Source organism: Sapajus apella, unplaced genomic scaffold (assembly GCF_009761245.1).
Source record: "Sapajus apella isolate SASKATOON/1434 unplaced genomic scaffold, GSC_monkey_1.0 scaffold169, whole genome shotgun sequence".
Taxonomy (NCBI): Eukaryota; Metazoa; Chordata; class Mammalia; order Primates; family Cebidae; genus Sapajus; species Sapajus apella.
In genome coordinates, this window is record NW_022437109.1 from 1,865,066 (window position 1) to 1,890,795 (window position 25,730).

At 41.7% G+C, this 25,730-nt stretch overlaps 1 protein-coding gene across 5 annotated transcripts in view; it reads right to left on the minus strand.

Annotated features, from left to right (window-relative positions):
- Window positions 1-3,878: 3,878 nt before the first annotated feature.
- Window positions 3,879-25,730, minus strand: part of VPS45 (vacuolar protein sorting 45 homolog) — an 82,489-nt gene continuing 60,637 nt past the window's right edge. For 3 of the 5 annotated variants that reach the window (XM_032267447.1, XM_032267443.1, XM_032267445.1), the window contains 2 exons: window positions 4,429-4,497; window positions 3,879-3,971 (listed from right to left, as the gene is read on the minus strand). In XM_032267447.1, coding sequence (XP_032123338.1) covers window positions 3,941-3,971; window positions 4,429-4,497 — 100 coding nt within the window. In that variant the 3' untranslated portion in view covers window positions 3,879-3,940. Of the gene's footprint in view, window positions 4,498-25,730 lie in introns of all 5 variants that reach the window. The other 2 variants (XM_032267444.1, XM_032267446.1) reach the window with 1 other exon arrangement.

A 25,730-nucleotide genomic window follows, 5' to 3' on the forward strand; every position in this document is an offset into this window, starting at 1 on the left:
GTTGGGGGATGGGGTGGGACAGAAGTTGCTATTAATACACGTTTCTTCCAGTGTTCAAAGCCTCAGGCCTTATTGGAACCTCAGGAGAATAACCGTGAGAATGAGGCGGATTTTATGATCTCCATCTCACATGGAGAAAACGGAGACGCAGAATGGCTGGGGGATTTGCAGACACACTGTGTCAATGCCGGCAGGAATAGAACTCTGTCTCCAAACCATGATCCTTTGTACCAAGTGGCTTTCAATATAAGTTCCAGGTGAGGTTTAAACTTCCTGCCACCTGGGTATGTTTTCCTGCTGCACTGATAGGTAAAAATCCCATCCTCTCTACACCGCTGGAGCCCAGTGGAGGGAAGGGCGGAACGCCCAGAGGATGCCCTGACTAGGGAACGGCTGCTCATCTCCTACAGCAGGTCTGCCAGAGCCTCCAGGACACACCTTAGTAACTTCATGTCTTTTCAGTATATATGTGATGGAAGAGGGGAGTGAGAAACCCCACTGTTGGGTACTGGTGTCATCACCACGCTGTGGCCTTTGGTCAACTCGCCGAATTTCTTTAGGCCTGCGTCCACCCACGTATTAAATGGTGAGGGATGAAATGCCGTTTTCATCAACAAGGAAAGTTAGGGGGAGATATGAGATGACCTGTGAGAATCCTTTGAAGATATGTGTTGTCTTCCAGGGCTAATTTTGAAATCCTAATGAGCTAATAAACACATTGCCTGGCATATGGCAAGCTTGCAATAACCACAAAATGAATAAAAATCCCTGGCACAGAGGAACAGGGAAAAGGAAAAATCCTTTTTCCAGAGATGTCTCAAGATGAAAGTGTTGGCTAAATTTGTGGTTTGAGTAGTGGAGGCTGTTTTGGTTTTTCTGGTCTCTGTCAAATGAAGGAGGGGCTGCCTCTCCATTCCCACCAGGCACCTTTCCTCCTAATCCAATAATATTGCTCTCAACCTCTTTCCATTCACCATACCAATTAATTCCACGATTTTAGACTGACACAACTTTATCCTTTCAAAATGCTCTTGTATGTCATTTCTTTACACTTTTAGTGCCATCTTGTATGTAGAATAAGTATTAATATTTCCATTTGGAAAATGAAGAAACGGCGCATGCCAGATCAACTGACTTGCCCAAGTTTATACATCAAGTTACGGGCTAACCAGATTAGAGTCCAGGCTTCCTGACTGCAGTCTCCTGTTTAGACTTTGTGACCCCTCCCATGGGCATGAGGGCACACATAAGACGTTCCCCAAACCATCTCGTCGTCCGCTTCTCACCATCTCTATTTTCTACCCCCTTGTTTAAAAAGCGATGAAAAAATAATGAGCAAATCCAGGATGTCTTCATATGTGAGGAAGTAAAATGTCCAGAGGTACCGGTGAGGAAATAGCCTGCATGACTTTTTGAGGGCTTTCGGGACAAGCACACAGGATTGGTTTAATCATGTAAATAGATTCGGATTTATGGGAAAACAGTAACTCATTATTTGCCCTATCTTCCTCCTTTCCCAGTAGTTTCTATCAGCCCGTAACCCCAGCACTTTGGGAGGCTGAGGCGGGTGGATCATTTGAGGTCAGGAGTTCAAGACTAGCCTCACCAACATGACAAAACCCCAGCTCTATTAAATACAAAAGAAATTAGCTGGGTGTGGTGGCACATGCCTGTAGTCCCAGCTACTTTGGGAGGCTGAGGCAGGAGAATCGCTAGAACCCGGGAGGCAGAGGTTGCAGTGAGCTGAGACTGCACCACTGAACTCCAGCCTGGGCAACAGAGTGAAACTTTGTCTCAAATAAATAAATAAATAAAAATAAAAACAACAAACATCTGAGTGCCTCCTATATGTGAGGTCCGGGGTTCCTTTTGTGCTGCATCAGATAAGTGCCAGAGCATTGAAACATCAGGCAGAGGGGCTGATGAAAAACCCTCCAAAGTAATTTCAGATTCCAGAGCAGATGCATGTGGGCTGCAGAACCTTCCCTGCCTGTCTGCTCCTTAAGATGTTACATAAATCTCTGGCGTCCTCTCTCTTTCTCTCTGCCCTGCTCCATCCTGTGATCCTGCCCCTACTTCCGTTCACCTGTTCTCCCTTTGTCCTGTCACTCACCCCTTTCTACTTTCCCTGGCCTATTCTTGAAGGTGATTTGTCTCACCAGGTGAACCTCGGGGCACCTGAACTGGGAGGTAGGTGGGGACTGTTTTCCAAAGACCAATGCTTAAGTGAGAAACCTGAGAATGTATGGGTTCCTTTACACATTTTTATAGCACTGTCTCCTCAGCGCCCCTCAGTGAGCTTGACACTACACACACAGAAACCACAGAAATCACTCTCAGCCAGTTTCTCTCTGCGGTGGAGATAAGACACTCAAGAGGACCTCAGGATGGGGGTACCTCCCTAACAACATCTGAGGATAAGACGCAACTGCTAGTAGCTATATTCTAGAACGGAATACTTTATAACTCCACTTAAGGGAGAAAGAGGGAGCAATTAGAGATAAAAACGTGTGAACTGCTGCTTGCAAGTTTACTGGGTGGAAACTGTTATTCAAACATGGTTGCCTAAAAACAAATATCCTTGGCTTTTGTAGAGTAAATGGAACACAGAGGTTTTGACCAGGGCGTTCCTGTCTCTGGGGGAGAGGATTATTGAAAGCATACAAGACTTTAATTAAAGTGATGTTTTTAAAGGGCACAAAAATAAAGGGCCAGTAATAACGGAATCAGCCTTGTAAATCTTACACAAAAATATGAGTCTTTGATTCGTAATAAAGAAATGCCAACTTCTGACATCAAACGCCCTGATGGTAGGGCTCGTTTCTTAGACTTCTTGATATTGTCAGTTGAGTAGGCACAATGGAAACAGATGAATAATGAGGAAAATGATATAAGGAAGGTCTCGGTTTTGCTTTTTTTATTCCACAATGTTATCTTGCCGATAGGAAGGAAAGCACAGATATTCCTGCTTGGAGGAGGGAGTTTTTCCATATTTTAAAAGACTATATAACTTGTAAAATGCTGCATTTAAAATACTGCATCCCCAAGTGCAGGCTGTCTCAAAGACTTGTAAAAAAATGAAGAATTAAGAAAAAATTACCCAGAGGGACCCACAAAAGAAAAAAAAAGAAATTAAAAAAAGAACTTAAGAGTTTATTTCATTGAGTGTGTGTAAAGCAGTAACAGCTAAGGGCTGGGAGGAGTAGAGAGAAGGGAAATGGACAGAAGGAGCTTCCAGCTTTTCCCTCTATTTTCTGAACTTCTAAGTGCAATGGGAGGGTTGACAGGAATCCAACCATTTTGCATAGTGATTCTGTAACCCCAACTTAGGGACAGAAATTAATCTTATTTACTGAGCAAATTTTATTGAGCGATTACTATATACCAGTGTTCTGAGCACTTTTCATGTACCATCTCATCTGATTTAATCCTCGTAATCCTATGATGAAGGTTCTATTTTACAGATGAGAAAGCTGAGCCACAAAGAGACTTAATAATAGTCCCAAAACCATATAAATATGACATAGATTTGACCCTTCCTGTCTGATGTTGGAGAATATTTATCAACATATAACTTTACATACACACACACACACGCACACGCACACACACACAACCAGGGAGGGATTGTGCTATGGTATTTTTGCTATGATGATTTGAGGATATCTTAATTTCCTGGCGTTAATGATACTATCACTTTCTACTGTTTTCAGGAGAGGTGAAATTGACACCAGAATTTATTATTTGCCTTGACATACTTTAAATATCCTTCAGGTAGAGGTAATGTCTTCATTATGTTTGGTGTGAAGCCAGCTCATGCCCCACCTCATAAATTCCCATAAATTAGCCCCAAAGAAAATAAAGCTAAATCACTGATATCTTTTCACAAAATGGAGTTTTATTGTGGTCGTACATGGTTTCTCAGTGCAACAGAGAATTGTTATGTAGGGACAAACAATTTTTGGGTGCCTCTGTAAAGAAACATGGGAGGTTTTCAGAAATAAGTTGTGCAGGAATGTGGTTAATGAAAAGCAGAAAGGGTCAAGGGAAGAGAAAGGAAGTCGAGAAATGTGGTATGTACATCAAACGACTACTTTTTAAGCCCCTCTAGGCTCTGAAAACCCTTTTCCCAAGTCAGATCCCGACAAAATTCATCAGTAACTGAAGTGATTGTGCTAACAGATACACAAAGACTACAGGAGAAAAGAGGGTTGAGTTGGGCTCAGACTTATGTTGGCTCAACTCTGAGAGTCTTGGTGTCTGTACCAACCAGGAATCTGCGGGCTACCCAGAGGTGAGTTCTAACAACCAGCACAGAACCCAAAGCTGCTCTCCCACACCTCTAGTTAGTGGGGAGAGCCTGTAGTGGGGGCAAGAGCGGAAGCTGTGCCATTCCCCGCATCACCGTTTCATCTTCTGCTTGCTGACCTTGATGTGACTTGAGAGCTCTCCTTGCTTCGGCTGTGCAGTCCAGAAGCCAGAACTTCCTCTAGGAAACTGATCAGTAGTTTGAAGTTAATTAAAGGGAAAAACAAAAGCATCTCCAAAAATAGAATGTCTTTCTCTGGATATCTACCAGATGAAAAGATATGATGAATGGCAGGCAAGAGGTACTGGTGTGATATTTGGGTATAGAATGGAAGCATCAGTTGAGCACTACAACAGACTGCAAGGACAGTCCTTCTGTGCTCTGCCCCAGGGGCTTCATTTTGTTGTGTTTGTTTTTGTTTTGTTTTGAGATGGAGTTTCACTCTTGTTGCCCAGGCTGGAGTGCAATGGTGCACTCACAGCTCACTGCAACCTCCATCTCCCGGGTTCAGGCGATTCTCCTGCCTCAGCCTCCCGAGTAGCTGGGATTATAGGCATGTGCCACCATGCTCAGCTAATTTTTATATTTTAGTAGAGATGGGGTTTCTCCATGTTGGCCAGGCTGGTCTCGAACTCCCCACCTCAGGTGATCTGCCCATCTCAGCCTCCCAAAGTGCTGGGATTATAGGTGTGAGCCACCACGCCTGGCCCATTTTGTTTTTTAGAATTAAATTTGTAAGATGTGTTAGGACTGACATTTCGAGTTTGAAGTTTCAATTTAGGAACTCAAAATTTTTAAGGGCAAGGCCACTATATTAACTCAGGACCATGTTATGTCAGCACCTGTTATCCGTATTCTTGAAACTGTCTCAGAACTTGCATGTTGTCTCTAGTTTCTTCCTTATCCAGTCTACTCTCCAGAGTGGTACCAGAGTTACTTTTCTAAAATACAGATGATAGGCCAGGCAGGGTAGCTCAGGCCTGTAATCCTAGCACTTTAGAAGCCTGAGGTGGGTGGACTGCCCAAGCCCAGGAGTTCGAGACCAGCCTGGATGACACAGCGAGACCTTGTCTCTAATAAAAAAAAAAAATAATTAAAAACTAAAACAAAATACAGATTATATCCTGTTATATACTCTCCCCTCTTCTGTTTTAAAACTTTTCTTTTACTTATAGAAAATGTACAGTTCAAGGCCTTTCATAACGTGGCCTAATAACGATGAATACTTACTGTTTTTTCTGAGCACTGTTTAAAGCCATGTGTGTATGTATGCATATATACATGCAGCCCTGTCAAGCAGAAGCTGCTATTATCCTTCTTTCTTTTTTTTTTTTTTTGAGACGGAGTTTTGCTCTTGTTACCCAGGCTGGAGTGCAATGGCGTGATCTTGGCTTAGAACAACCTCCGCCTCCTGGGTTCAGGCAATTCTCCTGCCTCAGCCTCCTGAGTAGCTGGGATTACAGGCACGCGCCACCATGCCCAGCTGATTTTTTGTATTTTTAGTAGAGACGAGGTTTCACCATGTTGACCAGGATGGTCTCGATCTCTTGACCTCGTGATCCACCCGCCTCAGCCTCCCAAAGTGCTGGGATTACAGGCTTGAGCCACCGCGCCCGGCCCTATCCTTATTTCAAAAAATGAAGAAACAGGCCAGGCGCGGTGGCTGGTCTTGAACTCCCGATCTCAGGTGATCCAAGCACCTCAGCCTCCCAAAGTGCTGGGATTATAGGCATGAGCCACGGCGCCCGGCCTGTCATGAGCTTTCATACTTCACGTAGCTATTCTTACTAAGTCCTGTGTTTGAAATGTAGAGCTATCCTTTCTCTGCTGAAATCTCTTTTTTTTTTTTTTGAGACAGAGTCTCACTCTGTTGTCCAAGCTGGAGTGCAGTGGCATGATCTTGGTTCACTGCAATCTCTGCCTCCTGGGTTCAAACGATTCTTGTGCTTCAGCCAGGTGTGCACCACCACGCCTGGCTAATTTTTGCATTTTTAGTAGAAACGGTTTCACCATGTCGACCAGGCTAGTCTTGAACTCCTGGCCTCAAGTGATCTGCCTGCCTCGGCCTCCCAAAGTGCTGGGATTATAAACATGAGCCAGTACACCTGGCAGGAATCTTATTCTTTAAGACTAAGAATTAAAAGTCACTTTTTAGGCCAGATGTGGTCTCATTCATACATACATACATAAATACATAAATGTCACTTTTTCTGTAAAACTCTTCCAGATCCCTCCATGCTGAACTAATTACTATTATTACTTTGTCCTACTGCTATCTTAGCACTGTATAATTGTTACCAAGATAGACTGGGAGCTTCTTGGGAGGTAAGGGGAAGTCTTACTCATCTTTGATCTCCAGGGCTTAACACAGAGGTACCCTATAAAGTTACGCTGAGTAAATGAATAAAATAGCTACCCATTGGCAAGAGAGCCTTCTTTATAATATAAGAGTTATTTGGATGGACGGGTGCAGTGGCTCATGCTGTAATCCCAGCACTTTGGGAGGCTGAGGTGGGTGGATCGCTTGAGCCCAGGAGTTCGAAAACCAGCCTGGGCAACACAGTGAAACCCCAACTCTACAAAAAATACAAAAATCAATCAGACCAGTGACTGCAGTCCCAGCTACTTGGGAAGCTAAGGCAGGAGAAACGCTTGGGCCCGGGAAGCAGAGGTTGCAGTCAGTCAAGATCATGCCATTTCACTCCAGCCTGGGCAACAGGAGTGAAACCTTGTCTCAAAAAAAAAAAAAAAAAAAGTTATTTGGATGTTCAGGACTCTGTCTCAGACCAGACAGGTCTTTAAAAGACAGAGGACTGGAGCAGTGACCAATTATCTTATTACCATTGTTTTGCAGTTTTAGACTGAAAGATTCTGGGCTTGGATAATTTAAATTCCAAACTCCTTTGCAAAAGAAAAAATTGCAAAGTAGAGGGAAAGGAGCAGAAGCTAAGTTCATTTGTTCCTCTCCTGAAATACAGACATTTTTGGCCTGGCTTTTTGGCCAGTTGGACTGGAGATACTTGGAGGTCAGAAAACAAGTGTTAGGAAATGAGGTAGCACTGATTTTTTTTGAACAATAAAACAAGTCTTGGTGACTTCTAGAAAGAATGAAATAAATGTGCCAGGACGCCCTATAGGAATTTATCAGGGGATCTTTGGTTCAGTTCCAACTGTATTACAAAGGGAAGAAAGAAAGATCCTCCTCTGTATGTCAACAAGACCACACATTCCTGACTATAATGAGAACACACTTACTATTTAGATTTACCAAGCCTAATTTTGTTTCCTAGGGCCACTGTGACTTAAAAAATATATCTATTTGGGGATTTTGATGAATCATTGCTCAGAATGCTTAAAAAATTATGGGCAATGAACATATTGGTAGCTGTACCCCAAATTTAGCCTATGTTTAAAAACAAAAGAATAATTTTTCTAAATTTGTTTTAAATCAATCTCACTTGAAAGCAAACTCAAAAATCCCCTTCTCCTGTAGTGCCGTAGTCCAGTTCACTTCAGTTCAATTCAATCTAGTTCAACAAATTAAGTTTAATGAGCATCCATTATGAACTAGGCATTGATGTAGGTATACAAATGAACGCCTTAGTTATGATTCCTACCTTAAGGGGCTCGCAGAGACAGATACACAATCACAACCCAATATGAGACATGGTATAAACACAGGCAGTGCCAGAAACTAACAGAGTGGATTAATGCTATTGCTTTTTTTAGTTTGTGCAGTCATCAAGGGTGTTTTCCTGAGTCCATGGATAGAAGGAAGGTGGGTGGAAAAAAGCAGAACCCCAACCCTGATTTAAAAAAGTCAACCTCGAGAAGTGTTGAGTCACACAATGAAAAGCAAGTTTCTTCACTTACATCATTGGTAAGGGACTACAGACCAACATTTATAAGATTAAAAATATTAATTACTAAAATAATTCAGCTGAACAATTGTGTTCCTAAACAAAGCTACTGTAACAAAACTGTATGTGTGTATGTGTACATAATTTAAAGATATGTCTTCCTCCTTTTTCACTATACTCCACAGGTAAAAGTTACATGTGAATTTCTTTTTTTTTTTTTGAGAAGGAGTTTCACTCATGTTACCCAGGCTGGAGTGCAATGGCGCGATCTCGGCTCACCGCAACCTCCGCCTCCTGGGTTCAGGCAATTCTCCCGCCTCAGCCTCCTGAGTAGCTGGGATTACAGGCACGCACCACCATGTCCAGCTAATGTTTTGTATTTTTAGTAGAGACGGGGTTTCACCATGTTGACCAGGATGGTCTCGATCTCTTGACCTCGTGATCCACCCACCTCGGCCTCCCAAAGTGTTGGGATTACAGGCTTGAGCCACCGCGCCCAGCACATGTGAATTTCTTATACCAAAGACACCAAGGGGAATCTAGAATCTGAACAGTGGCACAATAAAAAAATTAAATGGAACTTGTGGGGAACAGAAAAATAGAAAAAAGACTTTCAGAAAAATAATGAGAAAAACCCCAAGATATTTGCCTTAATGGAGTAATAAGCTCCTAATTACAGCCAAATACTTACCTGGAGATGTTAAGGGTGTAGGAGTGGGTAAGGGAGAAGGATAAGATGAAATTTTTAACAGCTCAAAACACTGAAACGCTCCTCACCTCTCCTCTCAATTCCCACCGCTCGCAGTTTTCAGAGCCTCTGCTGTGTTTCATACTTCTTTGCTTTTGCACCTACTATTCCTTCTACGTTGAAGGCTGTCCCATCCCCCTCACACTTGTTTGGTGGAACTACGTATCTTTTAAAACCCAACTCTCACATTATTACTCCTCTAGGAAGCTTTCCTCAACTGCATTGCCTTCCCCTTAGAGTTACGTACTCATTCTTCCATATCTTGTAATGTACTGTTTTGTAATTTGTCTATATGTCTGTTTTCCATGTAAGCCTATGAGGCTTTTTGGGGCACAGGGATACATGAGTACATTCTCTTTGTAAAAGTTTTAAACAGTACACATAAGCCTCATCTTCCTTGACCCTTCTTCTCCTCATCACTCTTTCCAGAAATAACATAATTTGATCAACAAATATTTACTGAGTGTCTATATGTGCTAGGCACTGTTCTAGAAGCTGTGAATATAACAATAAAGAAAACAAAAGCCCTGCTGCTCTCATGGAATCTATATTCCAATGGGGGAAGAAGGAAAATAAAATTAATCAGTAGTTAATAATAATATAACAATAATGGTGAACATATATTACTTACTATATGCCAAGTATTGTTCTAATGGATAGAAACCACTCCACTTTGAAGACAAAACAAAAATGGAAGCACAGAGAAGTCAAGATCTTACATCTTAGAAGTGACGGAGTTGGGATATCATTCTGCAATCTGGCTTCAGTTTATTTTCTTAACTATGATGTTATACTGCCTCTTTTTAATATGTTAGATGAAGAAATACTATGGAAAAAGATAAAGCAGCTTTAAAAAAGAGAACTGGAGATGGTGGTGAGGTGTGAGATTTTAAAACCAGTGACTGGGCCGGGCGCGGTGGCTCACACCTATAATCCCAGCACTTTGGGAGGCCAAGGCGGGAGGATCACTTGAGGTCACAAGTTCGAGACCAACTTGACCAACATGGTGAAACCCTGTCTTTATTAAAAATGCAAAAATCAACCAAGCGTGGTGGTGCATGCCTGTAATCTCAGCTACTTGGGAGGCTGAGGCATGAGAACCGCTTGAACCTGGGAGACAGAGGTTGCAGTGAGCTGAGATCGTGCCATTACATTCCAGCCTGGGCAACAAAGCAAGACTACGTCTCAAAACAACAACAACAAAAATAAAATATACTAAAACTAGTGACTGGCTGCCCATGGTGGCTCATGCCTATAATCCCAGAACTTTGGTAGGCTGAAACAGAATGATATTTTTAATCCTATTGCTTGAGTCCAGGAGTTCAAGACCAGCCTGGGCAACATAGCAAGACCCTCTACAAAAATTTTTTTCAAATTAGCCAAGCATGATGTCATGTACACCTGTAGTCCTAGATCCTCAGGAAGCTGAGGTGGAAGGATCACTTGAACTTGAACCCAGGATTTAGAGATTGCAGTGAGCTATGATCAAGCCATTGCACCCCAGCCTGGGTGACAGAATGAGATTCTGTCTCAAAGAAAAAAATAAAAGAGAGAGAGTTCATCAATGTTAGGTAATAGCTTTCCTTGAGGAGGAATAAAATGCTACCACAAAAAAAAATCCCCCCAAAACAAAAATAAAAGCTAGTACTCAAGGAAGGCCTCCTTGAGAAACTGACATTTAAGTCAAGACCTGAATGAGGCAACAGAGCATGCATCTGGGTAAGAGCAAGTGCAAAAGGATCAAGGCTCTGTATGTTTAAGGAACAGAAAGAAGGTTAGCGTGGCTAGGGTGAAGTGAATAAGGCGTTGGATAGTAAGACTGGAGAGGCAAGGAAGGGGTAGAGAGGGCTGTAAGCAGAGATCACGTAAGGCCTGGCATGTCATTGTCAGAATTTTGGTTTTTACTTTGGGTAAGATGAAAGACATCTGGAGGGTTCTGCAAAAAGATGTGACATGCCCTGAATCACACATTTTCACAAGATCGCTCTAATACTATATTGAGAAGCGGGTGCTGGGGGACAAGAATAAAGCAGCTGCAGTGATCCCAGCGGGAAGTGACGGCGGCAGGGACCAGAGCAGTAGCGGTGAAAGGGCATTAGATTCTGGTGTATTCTGAAGGTAAGGCTCACAGGATTTACTGCTAAGTCAGGATGTAGGTGTGAGAGAAAGAGGAGATTCAGGAAAATGGTAAGTTTTTTTTTTTGCCTAAGCAACTAAAGGAATGGATGTGCCACTGAGGTGGGAAGTTGGAGGGGGGATTATATTGAGGGAGAAAGATCAGAAGTTTGGTTTTAATCACATTAAGTATGAATATTTATTAGACATTCAAGTAGAGATGTCAAAAAGACAGTGGACACACAAGTCCAGAGTTAGGGGGAGAAGTTCAGACAAGAAACAGTGGTTCTCAGTGGGGCAAGGAGTGTGATTTGATCTCAGGGGACACTTGGCAGAGTCTGGAGATGTTTCTTCTTGTCATAACTGGTGGAGCATTGCTGGTACCTCATGGGATGTTGCTGAACTTCCATGACGCAAAGGACAGTCCTCTACAACAAAGATTATCTGCCTCCTAATACCAACAGTGAAACTCTGGACTAGACACACAAATCTGGGAGTTAGCAGTAGAGACATAGAATTTGAAGCCATGAGGCTGAATGAGATGGCCGGGGGAGTTGGTGACCCCATCCCAGGGATTCCAAAAATAGAAGAACCAGCAAATGAAACAGAGAAGGAACGGCCAGTGAGGTAGGAGGACCAAGACAGTATAGTTTCTGGAAGCTAGGCGGTAGCAATGACCAGCCTGGGCACATAGCTACACCTCATCTCTATTTAAAAAAAAAAGGAAGGAACTGTGTCAGATGCTGCTGATAGGTCAAGCAAAATGAGGACTGAAAGTTGACTCTATGTTTAGCTATGTGGAGGTCCCTAGAGGCCATGGCAAGAGCAGTTTTGGAGTGCTGAGTGTGAAGGCCTGAATGCAGTAGTTTAGGAGAGCATGTGAGGGAAGGAATTAAGAGACAGTAAGTATAAACAACTCTTGGAGGATTTTCCTATGAAAGAGAACAGAGAAATGAGATGGAGCCTAGAAAGAGTAAGGGGGTTAAGAGAGTGCTTTTAAAGATGAGGAACATAGGATATTTCAAACTGTTTTTTTTTTTTTTTTTTGGAGGCGGGAGATGGAGTCTTGCTCTTTTGCCCAGGCTGGAGTGCAGTGGCACGACCTCAGCTCACTGCAACTTCCACCTCCTGGGTTCAAGCAATTCTCCTGCCTCAGCCTCCTGAGTAGCTGTGACTACAGTGTACGCTGCCATGCCTGGCTAATTTTTTGTATTTTAGTAGAGATGAGGTTTCACTGTGTTGCCCAGGCTGGTCTCAAACTTCTGAGCTCAGGCAATCTGCCCGCCTTGGCCTCCCAAAGTGCTAGGAATACAGGCGTGAGCTACGGCACCCAGCATGGCAGAGTATTTCTATGCTTCTATGAATGATTCCACAGTGGGAAAAAATGATTTGGGAAAGAAAGGGGAGCAAGTTTGGAGTGATATCCCAGTGTAGGCGAGGCGGATGGGCTCTGGTGCGCAAGTAGAAGAGCTAGCCCCAGCTAGGAGCGTTCATCTCCTGTGATAGGACAGAAGGCGGCGGGTTTTCTCTCTTCGAATTGTCTTCTAATGGTTTGTCTTACTAGTTAGCGCACATCTTGAGTATTACCTTCTTCATCCTTAGTATAAAGTAGGTGTTGAATTGTTTGCCGAATGAACACAATTCAGATACAGATTTTTAAAAGAAGTTAAGACCCCAGCTTAAATGTCGCCTAGGATGCTAAACAACTTCTAAATATCCAACACTAATTTTATCAGGAGCAAGGGAACAGGTTGGCATTCAACATCTATGTCTGAGGCTGGGCGTGGTGGCTCACGCCTGTAATCCCAACACTTTGGGAGGTCAAGGCGAGCAGATCACTTTGAGCTCAGGAGCTCGAGATCAGTCTGGGAAACATGGCGAATCCCCATCTCTCCAAAAAAAAAAATACAAAAATTAGCTGGGCATGGTGGTGTGCACCTGTGGTCCCAGCTATTTGGGAGGCTCAGGCTAGAGAATTGCTTGAACCTGGGAGTGGAGGCTGCAGTGAGCCAAGATGGCACCACTGCTTCAGTCTGGGCGACAGGTTGAGACTCTGTCTCAAAACAAACAAATCTACATCTGAAAATACCAGAAATCTCATACACAGAGATCATCACGCCCCTCACTGCCGACAGACATTACTCATGAACAACTTCTTGTTATTTCTCAAATGTGGTATACCTTTTTTTTTAAATCTTGCTCCTGTCCTTAATCATGATTTTCCTCAGCCTTGACTATTCTTTTTGCCTACGGAAATCCTACTTATCCTTTAAGGCCTAGTTCAAACACCACCTCCTCTGTGAGGCATTTCCTAGTTACTCTGTCAGAATTAATTATATGTATTCAGGGTACATTTTATTTAACTTCAGTACATAAACATTTTTCGATTTTTTTTTCTGTAGATGAAGTTTCACTCTCCTTGTCTAGGCTGGAGTGCGGTGGTGGGATCTTGGCTCGTTGCAAACTCTGCCTACTGAGTTCAAATGGTTCTCCTGCCTTAGCCTCTGTAGTAGCTAGGATTATAGGCATCCATCACCATGCCCGCCTAATTTTTTGAATGTTTAGTAGAGATGGGGTTTCACCATGTTGGCTAAGGTGGTCTTGAACTCCTGACCTCAGGTGATCTATCTGCCTCGGCCTCCCAAAGTGGTGGGATTACAGGTGTGAACGAACCATCATGCCTGGCCTCAAATTTTTTTTTTTTTTTTTTTTTTTTTTGAGATGGAGTCTTGCTCTGTTGCCCAGGCTGGAGTATAGTGGCACTATCTCGGCCCAATGGAACCTCCACCTCCCTGGTTCAAGCGATCCTCTTGCCTCAGCCTCCCGAGTAGCTGCGGTTACAGGCGCCCACCACCATGCCCGGCTAATTTTTGTATTCTTAGTAGAGATGGGGTTTCGCCATGTTGGCCAGGCTGTTCTTGAACTCCTGACCTCAGGTGATCCACTGGTCTCGGCTTCCCAAAGTGCTGGGATTTTATACCAAAGAAGGAGTGAGCCATCACGCCCGGCCTCAAATTTTTATACCTAAGAAGCAGGGCTAGGCGCGGTGGCTCACTCTGTAATCCCAGCACTTTGGGAGGCCGAGGTGGACAGATCACCTGAGGTCAGGAGTTCGAAACCAGCCTGGCCAACATGTTGAAACGCTGTTTCTACTAAAAAAGCAAAATTAGGCAGGTGTGGTGACATGCACCTGCAATCCCTGCTACCTAGGGGAGCTGAGGCAGAACTGCTTGAATCCAGAGGCGGAGGTTGCAGTGAGCTGAGATCACACAACTGCACTCTAGCCTGGGCAACAGAGTGAGACTCAGTTTCAAACAAAAAACAAAAAGAAGCAAATGAATTTATGAGTCCTAAGGGTATAGTCTGGTTTACATCTTTTTTTGAGTTCCAGTACTTTGTTTTAAAAATGCACAATTGGCTGGGCATGGTGGCCCACGCCTGTAATCCTAGCACTTTGGGAGGCCAAGGAGGACGGAATATCTGAGGTCAGGAGTTCGAGACCAGCCTTGTTAACATGATGAAACCTCATCTTTACTAAAAAGAAAACAAAAAACAAAAATTAGCCAGATGTAGTGGGGGATGCCTGTAATCCCAGCTACTCGGGAGGCTAAGGCAGGAGAATCGCTTGAACCTGGGAGGTAGAGGTTGCAGTGAGCCAAGATTTTGCCATTGCTCTCCAGCCTGGGCGACAAGAGCAAGACTCCGTCACAAAAAAATAAACAAACAGGCCGGGCGCAGTGGCTCACACCTGTAATCTCAGCACTTTGGGAGGCCGAGGCGAGCAAATCACAAGGTCAGGAGTTCGAGACCAGCCTGACCAACATGGTGAAACCCCCGTCTCTACTAAAAGTACAAAAATTAGACTGGTGTGGTGGTGGGTGCCTGTAATGCAGCTACCAGGAAGCGGAGGCAGGAGAATTGCTAGAACCCAGGAGGCGGAGGTTGCAGTGAGCTGAGATCGTGCCACTGCGCTCCAGCCTGAGTGACAGAGCAAGGCTCTATCTCGAAAAAATAAAATAATAAATAAAAACGCATAATAACTGTATATTACTTTCCATAAAGGACCTTTAAAATGTTGACATAAACATATTTTAAGGTACTTATCAGTTAAATTATTTAATTCTACCCCTACACACCCCTCAGATCATAAGAAACTAGGTACTTCAAAAGATGTGCCAAGTTTATTTTGTGCCATTATTCTTTGGGACTAATCATATCCTGATATGAAAAATACAGAATTTGACTCCTCTACTGGACCATAAGATCCTTGAAGATAGGAACATTTTATTTATATTTGCATTTTAGTTCCTACCTTGAATAGTAACTTGCATAAAGCAGCCACTCAAATAAATATACTTCTTCTTGCTTCCAAAGAATATAACCATAATATTCTGTCAAAATTCTTCGCTCACATTTTCTTGTTTCTCCGTGAGGGGAGCAATAGTAATAATAAAAAATAAAACAAAAAGCCTCATATCTACGAACAGGTGAATGGAAAAGTAAACTGGTATTTCACATGATGGAATGCTACACAGCACTGAAAAATGATTGAGGTTACATGCAACAATATATATAAATCCTAGAAGCGATGTGTAATGAAAAAAGTATGATACCATTTTTATAAAGCTCAAAAATGAGCAAAACTAAACAATGCGTTATTTAGAAATACATAATTAAGTGCTAAAAACACAACCTTCTTCCACCAAAGCAAGGGAATTAAACACAAAATCTAGGGTAGCACTTACCTGTAGTAGAGAGATAGGAATATAACTGGAGAGGAACACATGGATACATCTATGTTACTGGCAATTTTCTAGTCCTTGGGCTAGGTGAAAGGCTCAAGCATATTTATTATATTATTATGCTTTCTAACGTACATGCTACATATGTTTTTATCAAATATTATATTAAAATACAATTGAAAACACAAAAGTGGTGTGGGTTTCTTTACCCTAGATTTTCTCAGAGCCTTTAATAGGCTAATTTGAGTTTTGACTTTTCAAGAGAAGGATAGAGTGTCTTCCAAACTTAGTTGGCTATAGAACCTTTTTAAAAATGGGATACCTATCAATATCTCCTCAAATAAATTTTCTACAAAACAAGCCTTGGAATACATTCAATTAAAGTATAAGATATTTCCTTGATTCTAACCAATTCCACGGGGGTTACTTTACCCTATGACACTTTCTTACAAATGATGTAACTGCCTATTAGAACATGTAGCTATTCCTTCCCAATTCCCACCTTAGTACTGGACATCTGATTTATGAAGCAAAACCAAACAAAGAAACAAACAGGAGCCTTGGCACTATTTCCTCTCTAATTGAGAAGACACCGCAAAAAAGCAAACAATGAGTTTCTGCATGGATCTAGCATGGTTTGTGTCATTCACTGGAATATCATTCGAAGAGAAAGGAAAAAATTAGCCTCATAGTCCACAGGGTAAAAAATGGACTCCTCAAGGACAGAACTCAGAGCTCTGAAAGGTGGTCATCATCTGAGAACATAGAGGTCTGAAAGGTGGTTATCGTCTGAGAATAAAAAGTGCTACAGATGTGTGGGAACATTCGAGCCCACATCGATTTGTCAGAGCAGCCACAACTACAGGGGCAGAATGGTGAACGCTATTAAAAAATGCAAGGAACAGGCTGGCTGTGGTGCCTCACGCCTGTAATCCCAGCACTTTGAGAGGCAGAGACAAGTGGATCACAAGGTTGGGAGTTTGAGACCTGTTTGGCCAACATAGTGAAACCTTGTCTCAACTAAAAATACAAAAAACTAGCCAGGTGTGGTGGTGTGCACCTGTAATCCCAGCTACTTGGGAGGCTGAGGCAGGAGAATTGCGTGAACCCAGGAGGCGGAGGTTGCAGTGAGCCGAGATCGCGCCATTGCACTCCAGCCCAGGTGACAGTTCAAAACTCTGTTTCAAAAAAATAAATAAATAAATAAAGCAAGAAATGAAGCCCAACATAACCCAGCTGTAGTAACACTCTTTGCAAGTCTTTTCTTTTTTTTTTTTGAGATGGAGTCATGCTTTGTCGCCCAGGCTGGAGTGCAGCTGCACAATCTTGGCTCACTGAAACCTCCACCTCCCGGGTTCAAGCGATTCTCCTGCCTCAGCCTCCTGAATAGCTGGGATTACCGGCACCCACCACCATGCCTGGCTAATTTTTGTATTTTTTTTTTTTTAGTAGAGATGGGGTTTCACCATGTTGGCCAGGCTGGTCTTGAACTCCCGACCTCACGTGATCCATCCACCTTGGCCTCCCAAAGTGCTAGGATTACAGTTGCGAATCACTGCACCTGGCCTGCAAGTCTTTTAATTATAGAGGTACTGACTCTGGGGGGCCTCAAAGGAGAAATTTTAAGTGACCACAAATGAAAATGGAAGTACTAAAATTTTTTCTTCTCACAGACCGCAAAGTCATCTGACATCTGGACTATCTCCATAGCACATTTTATCACTGCCTCACTATATTCCCACTTGCGGTAATAATATATATAATTCTGCCCTTGAATTACGGTAAAGGTTTTAAAGACAACTTATTTGGAAGTAACAGTGATGACAGAGGTGATGATGATGAATACCCAAAGTCTGTTTTACTTTATCTCCCCGAAATATAACAGTAGTAACAGCAGCAACAGGTAGCATCCACTGAGTACTCACCCTCTGCCAGATCACCTCTAAGCATTTTACAAATATTAATCATCTAATCATCACAATGACGGTATGAAGGAGCTATTAGTCTCTCCATTTTACAGGTGAAAAAGCTGAGGCGCAAAGTGGGTAAATGAGTTGCCTCAGATCATACAAGTGAATATGTGGCAAAACTGGAATTTAAACAAGGTAGGCTGGCACTGAAGCTCATGCTCTTAATTGCTATGTTACACTGCTTCTTACAAGACCAAAGGGTAGAAAAAGGTGATTTATAAGTAACAGCTTCCACTTAGACTCAGAAGCTCTAATGATAATCCTACTGAAAGAACCTATGTCCTAAAGGATGCATCGTTCATTTGGGGAAGGTAAGACTATACAGTTTTGGCAGAGGAATGCAACTCAGGGCTGTGTTGAATGTAATCAACTAGATACTTTATTACTTAATTCCAGTGGCATACAATTGATGACATTTTAAAATTAGTAGAACATTTTAATATTTTTGATCATAAAAACAGAAATAGAGATAATACTGGAAATAATGAGGTAAACTGTCTCACTATGCAGTTAGGCATATTTGAGCTTTTCCCTACATTTTTAACTTTTTATTGTTTTACACAAGTCCTGAAACAAATATGCAAATCTGTACTGGATCTTCCACATGACACAAAAAGGCATATCTTAAAAACTTTTTGAACATTTTCCCATAACTCAACATTCTGGCTGCAAGAAACAGAAACCCATTCAAAGTAACCTAAGCAAAAGAAAAATGATTATATGACATTGAGGGGGCAGGGGTATCTGTCACTGAATCAATGTAAGAAGATCATTACTTCATAAAACCCTGGAATCTGGAACCAGAAGGCTGCTTTGAAACTAGCTGACTCTTACCTCCATTTCTTTCTCATTTATTTACTGGTCTCTTCTTTAAGCTTCACACTGTTAATCTGTTTTTTCCTTCATTTGCTGCATCTGGGTTGAAGTAAACTGCTTTTTAACCAACCTTCTCCATACACTCTGATAATTTTTATTTTTATTTATTTACTTATTGAGACAAAGCCTTGCTATGTCACACAGGCTAGAGTGCAGTGGCATGATCATAGCTCACTGTACTTTTAACTCCTGGGCTCAAATGATCTTTCTACCTCAGTCTCCCAAGTAGCTGATGCATGCCACCAGGTGTGGCTAAAAACAAAATTTTTTTGTAGAAACAGGGTCTCGCTTTGTTGCCCAGACTAGTCTTAAACTCCTGGCCTCAAGCAATTCTCCTGCCTTGGCCTCTCAAAACATCAGGATTATAGATATGTGCCACTGTGCCTAGCTGACAATTTTTAGATTTTATTTTTATTTTTCTGAGACGGAGTTTTGCTCTTGTTGCCCAGGTTGAGTGCAGTGGTGCAATCTCAGCTAACTGCAACCTCTGCCACCCAGGTTCAAGTGACGATTCTCCTGCCTCAGCCTCCCGAGTAGCTGGAATTACAAGTACCCGCCACCACTCCCAGCTAATTAGTAGAGACAGAGTTTCACCATGTTAGCCAGGCTGGTCTCGAACTCCTGACCTCAGGCAATCCACCAGCCTTGGCCTCCCAAAGTGTTGGGATCACAGGTGTGAGCCACCGTGCAGGGCCTAAATTTTATTTTTAAGAATCAGCAGCAGCTAATCTCAGGATTGGCAAGAGCATGGTGTGAAGGTATAAACACATTCTTATGTGTATATACTATAAAGGTATAGTAAAATTTTTCTGGCCAGCAGTTTAGTAATTTTGCATCTTAAAAAACGTTTCCACCCTCTGATGCCTAACCAATATTGCCAGCAGTACTTGGAATCTAGCATCACACAAATCTGAGCTTGAGTTCCAGCTCTGTAATTTCCCTGCTGTATTACTGAAGACAAATTACTTAATTTCTCTATGTTCCTGTTTCTTCATTTGAAAATTTGGATCATAATGATCTTAATTCTTGGATCATAAGATTAAATGAGATAATATAGGTAATGAAGTCAACCAACTGTCTGGCATATAGTATATATTCAATTATTATTACCCCAAGTCAACAATTGGACAAGTGTTTAAAGATGTATGTAAAGTGATGTTTATTACAGTACTGTTTATAAGAGTGAAAAACTGCAAACAATATCAAACAATATTTGTTTTGCTCACCACTATATTCCAGTTTCAGGATAGCTCCTGGAATATAGTAGGTGCTCAATAAATATTTGTTGAATGAACAAAATAACAAGGATTGGTTAAATTGTGGTACAATCAAACAATAGAGAGTTAATCAAACAATAAATTCAGTTATTAAAAATAATATAGATAAGCATTTTCATTGAAAGCACATGTACAGTATGTTTCCTTTTATTTAAAAATATATATGGGCTAGGCCTGGTGTGGTGGCTTATGTCTGTAATCTCAGCACTTTGGGAGGCTGAGGCAGACAGATCACTTGAGCCCAGGAGTTTGAGACCAGCTGGGCAACACAGTGAAATCCTATCTCTACAAAAAATACAAAAATTAATTGGGCACAGTGGTGTACACGTGTAGTCCCCAGCTACGTGGAAGGATGAGGTGGGAGGATCGCTTAAGCCTGGGAGGAGAAGGTTGTAGTGAGCCAAGATTGAGTCACTGTACTCCAGCCTAGCGACAGAGCAAGACCCCGTCTCTCAAAAAAAAAAAAAAGTGTGTATGTGTGTATTATATATAGATATATATGTGGGCCGGGCACAGTGGCTCACGCCTGTAATTCCGGCACTTTGGGAGGCCGAGGCTGCAGGATCTCTTGAGGCCAGGAGTTCAATACCAGCCTGGGCAGCATAGTGAGACTCCATCTCCAAAAAATAAATACATAATTAAAAAATTAGCCAGGCTTGGTGGCCCACAGTCCTAGCTACTTAAGAGGCTGAGGTGAGAGGATTGCTTGAGCCCAAGAGTTTGAGGTTACAGTGACCTATGATTGCACCACTGTACTCCAGCCTCAGTGACAGAGCAAGATAATCTATCTTAAAAAAAAAAAAAAAAAAAAAAAAAAAAAGGCCAGGAGCGATGGCTCACGCCTGTAATTCCAGCACTTCGGGAGGCTGAGGCGGGTGGATCACTTGAGGTCAGGGGTTTCAGACCAGCCTGGTCAACATGGTGAAACCCCATCTCTACTAAACAAAAAAAGAAAAAAAATATATATATATATACACAAAAATTAGCCAGGCATGGTGGTGGGCGTCTGTAATCCCAGCTATTTGGGAGGCTGAGGCAGGAGAATCACTTGAACCCGGGAGATGGAGGTTGCAGTGAGCTGAGATTGTGCCACTGCATTCCAGCCTGGGTGACAGAACAAGACTCTGTCTCAAAAATAAATAAATAAATAAAAATAAAATATGTGTATACACATTCATAGCAAAAGACCTAAAAGGCTGACAAAATTCCCTATGGTAGCAGTAGGGCTATTTCCATCTTTTTGCTTAGCTGTATTAAAATTTTTTTCCTACAAGAATTATGTATTGATTTTGTAATGAAAAGCTATTTTTCTTTTTTTAATTTCCTTTTTATACCCAATTCAGAGGGAAAATGAAAAGCTATTTTTAAATTAAAAAATATATGTTACAGTGAACAAATAAATTGGAATCAAGGGATGTGCCTAAATTTGAATACCAGGTTAAATTCAACTTTGCAAAAGGCATCTTATTAGAGTTGTTCATTTATGTTTATTTTCCCTTTAGACATTGAGATCCTTAAAGATACAGAACATGTCTTCATCTTTCTAGCACCGTGCACAGAGCATTACACATAATCAGCACTCAATAAATGCTTGTCAGTGACAGACTATATACACTCCATCACGACTCTTGCAATGATGTCTAATCCTTTGGTCACTGGAGGAAAATAAATACCCAAAGACAATCTGTTGGCCGGGCGCAGTAGCTCACTCCTGTAAGCCCAGCACTTTGGAAGGCCAAGGCAGGCAGATCACGAGGTCGGAGATCAAGACTATCCTGGTTAGCACGGTGAAACCCCGACTCTACTAAAAATACAAAAAATTAGCCAGGCGTGGTGGCACGTGCCTGTGGTCTCAGCTACTCGGGAGGCTGAGGTAGGACAATTGCTTGAACCCGGGAGGCAGAGGATGCAGTGAGCCAAGATCATGCCACTGCACTTCAGCTGGGCGACAGAGCAAGACTCTATCTCAAAAAAAAAAAAAAAAAGAAGAAGAATGAAAGAAAGAAAAGAAAGAAAAAGAAAGAAAAGGAAGAAAAGAAAGAAAAAGAAAGGAAGGAAGGAAGGAAGGAAGGAAGGAAGGAAGGAAGGAAGAAAGAAAATCTCTTTGGGACAGTTTCAAAACTTATCCTGAAATGTCCATAGTGAAGAAAAGTCCCCTCAGGGTTCCCTCCCCTTTGAAATGCAAATTCTGTCACAGTATCCTAATTTTTCTGTAAATAATTCAGAGATAGAACCCATTGGTGGTTACAGGAGAAGGTCCAAGTTTCTAGTGTTACTTGTTTAGGTGGAAATCTATAAAGTACCTGTTGATAACATGAATCGGACCCCTAGCAGCCTCAAATTTATATATAGAAATTCAAGAAGCCAACTATTTTTTAGGCTGTTAGGTGTATTCACTACAAAAAGTATTAATTTCACTTACTCCATGTCAAAGTTAAATTATCATCAACACTTAGGTATCATTTCAGATAGTTATGAAACTAAAAAAACTTCCACTAATTAATCAAGTTAATTTTTTTTTTTTTACGACAAGGGTCTTGCTCTGTCACCCAGGCTGGAGTGCTGTGGAACAATATTGGCTCACTGCAACCTCTGTCCCCTGGGCTCAAGCGATTCTCCCATCTTAGCCTCCTGAGGAGCTGGGACCACAGGCACACACCACCACGCCCAGCTACTTTTTTTGTATTTTTTGGTAGAGACAGGGTCCCACCAACTCCTGAGCTCAAGCGATCTGCTCAATCTGGCCTTCCAAGGTGTGGGATTACAGGTGTGAGCCACCATGCCTAGATAAATTAATCATTTGTGTTCAAAGAGCAACATTGTCTCAAATCTCATTTTCAATCATCATTGAATGATAAAAGTCTTACAACAAAAGTAAATGATTCTTCAGCTCTGTATTATTTTTTTCTCCAGCTTTGATTTACAGTATTTCTTGTAGGCAGAAAGTGTCACATATTGTCCATTTGATAAAAACATTTTTTGCCTATCTTATAAGTGACATTTATAAACAAAGGGTTTTAAAAAATCATAGCTAGATAAATCTTCCAAAATATTATTTCAACTGAGTGCTTAGGTGCTCAGACTGAAAACAGACTGTGCCTAATTCCAGCATTACCACTTATTAGCTTTATGACTTTGGGCAAGGTACTTAACCTCTCTCTACCTTGATTTCCTCATCTAAAAAAGAAAGTTGATGGCAATTATAAAAATATTTACTTTAGCTTGGTGTGGTGGCTCATGCCAGTAATCCCAGCAATTTGGGAGGCTGAGGTGGGAGGACTGTTTGAGCCTAGGAGTTTGAGACCAATCTGGACAATATAGCAAGACCCTGTCTCTACAAAAAAATTAAAAAATTAGCACCTGTAGTCCCAGCTACTTGGGAGGCTGAAGTGGTAGGATTGCTTGAACCCAGGTCAATGTTACAGTGAGCTGTGTTTGTGACACTGCACTCCAGCCTGGGCAACAGAGTGAGACCCTATTTAAAAAAAAAAATCTGCTTCATTGTATCATTATGAGAATTAACAAAATTAAATAGATAAAGCAGTGCAAGTCACAAATGTTCTCCTGGCCACATTAAAAAAGTAAAATGAAACGGGTAAAATTAATTTTAGTAGTATGTTTTATTAAACCCATGTATCCAAAATATTATCTTTCAGCATGTAATCAACTTTAAAAAATTACTGAGATATTTTACATTTTGTTGTACTGTCTTTAAAATCTGGTAAGTGTTTTACACTTGCAGCACACCTCAAATTAGCTACATTTCAAAGACTCAATACCTACATTTAGCTATAGACTACCTTACTGGATAACACAGGTGTAAAATATTAGAACACACAGTATGTGCTAAATAAGTTTTAGTTCTCAGTATCATCACACCCCTTGCTTTAGGAATTGTAATAGACCAGTGTTCCTCAAAGTGTGTGACTCATAAAAGCAGCTGACATTGGGTGCTTCTGAGGCATTGCATTAAATAACACTGAATTACGCAGTGAGAAAACTATCCCATTTTAAAGTAACTTTTTTTTTTAATCTTTCTGACCGTTTGAAAGAGAAAATGTCAGTTTGGTACTACAATGCTTTGTCCTACCTGGAGCTAGGACTACAGGTGTGCACTACCATGCCTGGCTAATCTTAAAACTTTTGGAAGAGATGGAGTCTCATTATGTTGCCCAGGCTGGTCTTGAACTCCTGGCCTCCAGTGGTCCTCCCAACCGAGCCTCCCAAAGTGCTGGGATTATAAGCATAAGCCACTCCACTCAGCTACATTTAAATTTTTTTATTGAGCTATAACTCATAGACAATAAGGTTCACTTCAAGGATATGATTTGATGAGTTTGCCAAATGTATCCAGTTGAATAACCAAGTCCTCAATCAAGATATAGAACATTTCCATCACTTGAGCAAGAGTTTCTTAAAAATCAAAAAGCAAAACCCAACAACAAAAGCCATGAAATTAATCCCATACCTTAAAATATGGTATTGCTTTCCAATGGTAATGCCAAATTGCTTTCCAAGAAAGTTATATCAATTTATCCTTCTACTGACAATATTTAGGACTGCCTCACTGTACATTTATCTTAAATCTTTGTCCCCATCTCAGTGGGGACAAAGGTTTATCAGTATGTAAGATGTTTACTGCAGCATTATTTATATTAAAAATGTAAACTTGGCTGGTCACGGTAGCTCACGCCTATAATCCCAACACTTTGGGAGGCTAAAGTGGGTGGATCATGAGGTCAGGAGTTCAACACTAGCCTGGCCAACGTGATGAAACCCTGTTTCTACTAAAAATACAAAAATTGGCAGGGCATGGTGGTGGGTGCCTGTAATCCCAGCTACTTGGGAGGCTGAGGGAGAGAACTGCTTGAACCTGGGAGGCGTATGTTGCAGTGAGCAGAGATTGCCCACTGCATTCCACCCTGGGTGACAGAGTGAGACTTTGTCTCAAAAAAAAAAAGGAAACTTGCAGCTGAATGTGCTGGTGAAAAAAAAGTGAACAACCTAAATGTCCAACAGTAGTAATTAAATAAAGACCCATCCCTAAAAATGAAATTATATAGCCATTAAGAGATTGTTTTAAAGACTTCTTAGTAACATGGGAAAATGTTCTCAATACAATTAAAAGAAAAAAGGTACAAGACTGTATAGAAAAACATATACAAAACTCTCAAATCTTTAGGTTAAAAAAATATTATAAGGGGCGGGACACAGTGGCATGCCTGTAATCCCAACACTTTGGGAGGCCAAGGGGAGTGGATTACTTGAGGCCAGGAGTTAAAGTTGTTGCCTGGCCAACATGGTGAAACACCATCTCTACTAAAAATATAAAAAGAAAAAAAAAATTAGCCACGTGTGGTAGTGCAGGCTTGTAATCCCAGCTACTTGGGAGGCTGATGCATGAGAATCACTTGAACCTGGAAGGTGGAGGTTGCAGTGAGGTGGGATTGTGACACTGCACTCCAGCCTGGTAACAAAGCGAGACTGTCTCAAAAAAAAAATTTAAAAAGCCAACGTAAGGCCGGGCGCGGTGGCTCAAGCCTGTAATCCCAGCACTTTGGGAGGCCGAGGCGGGTGGATCACGAGGTCAAGAGAGCGAGACCATCCTGGTCAACACGGTGAAACCCTGTCTCTACTAAAAATACAAAACATTAGCTGGGCATGGAGGTGCGTGCCTGTAATCCCCGATACTCAGGAGGCTGAGGCAGGAGAATTGCCTGAACCCAGGAGGCGGAGGTTGCAGTGAGCTGAGATCGCGCCATTGCACTCCAGCCTGGGTAACAAGAGCGAAACTCCATCTCAAAAAAAAAAAAAAAAAAAAAAAAAAAAAAAA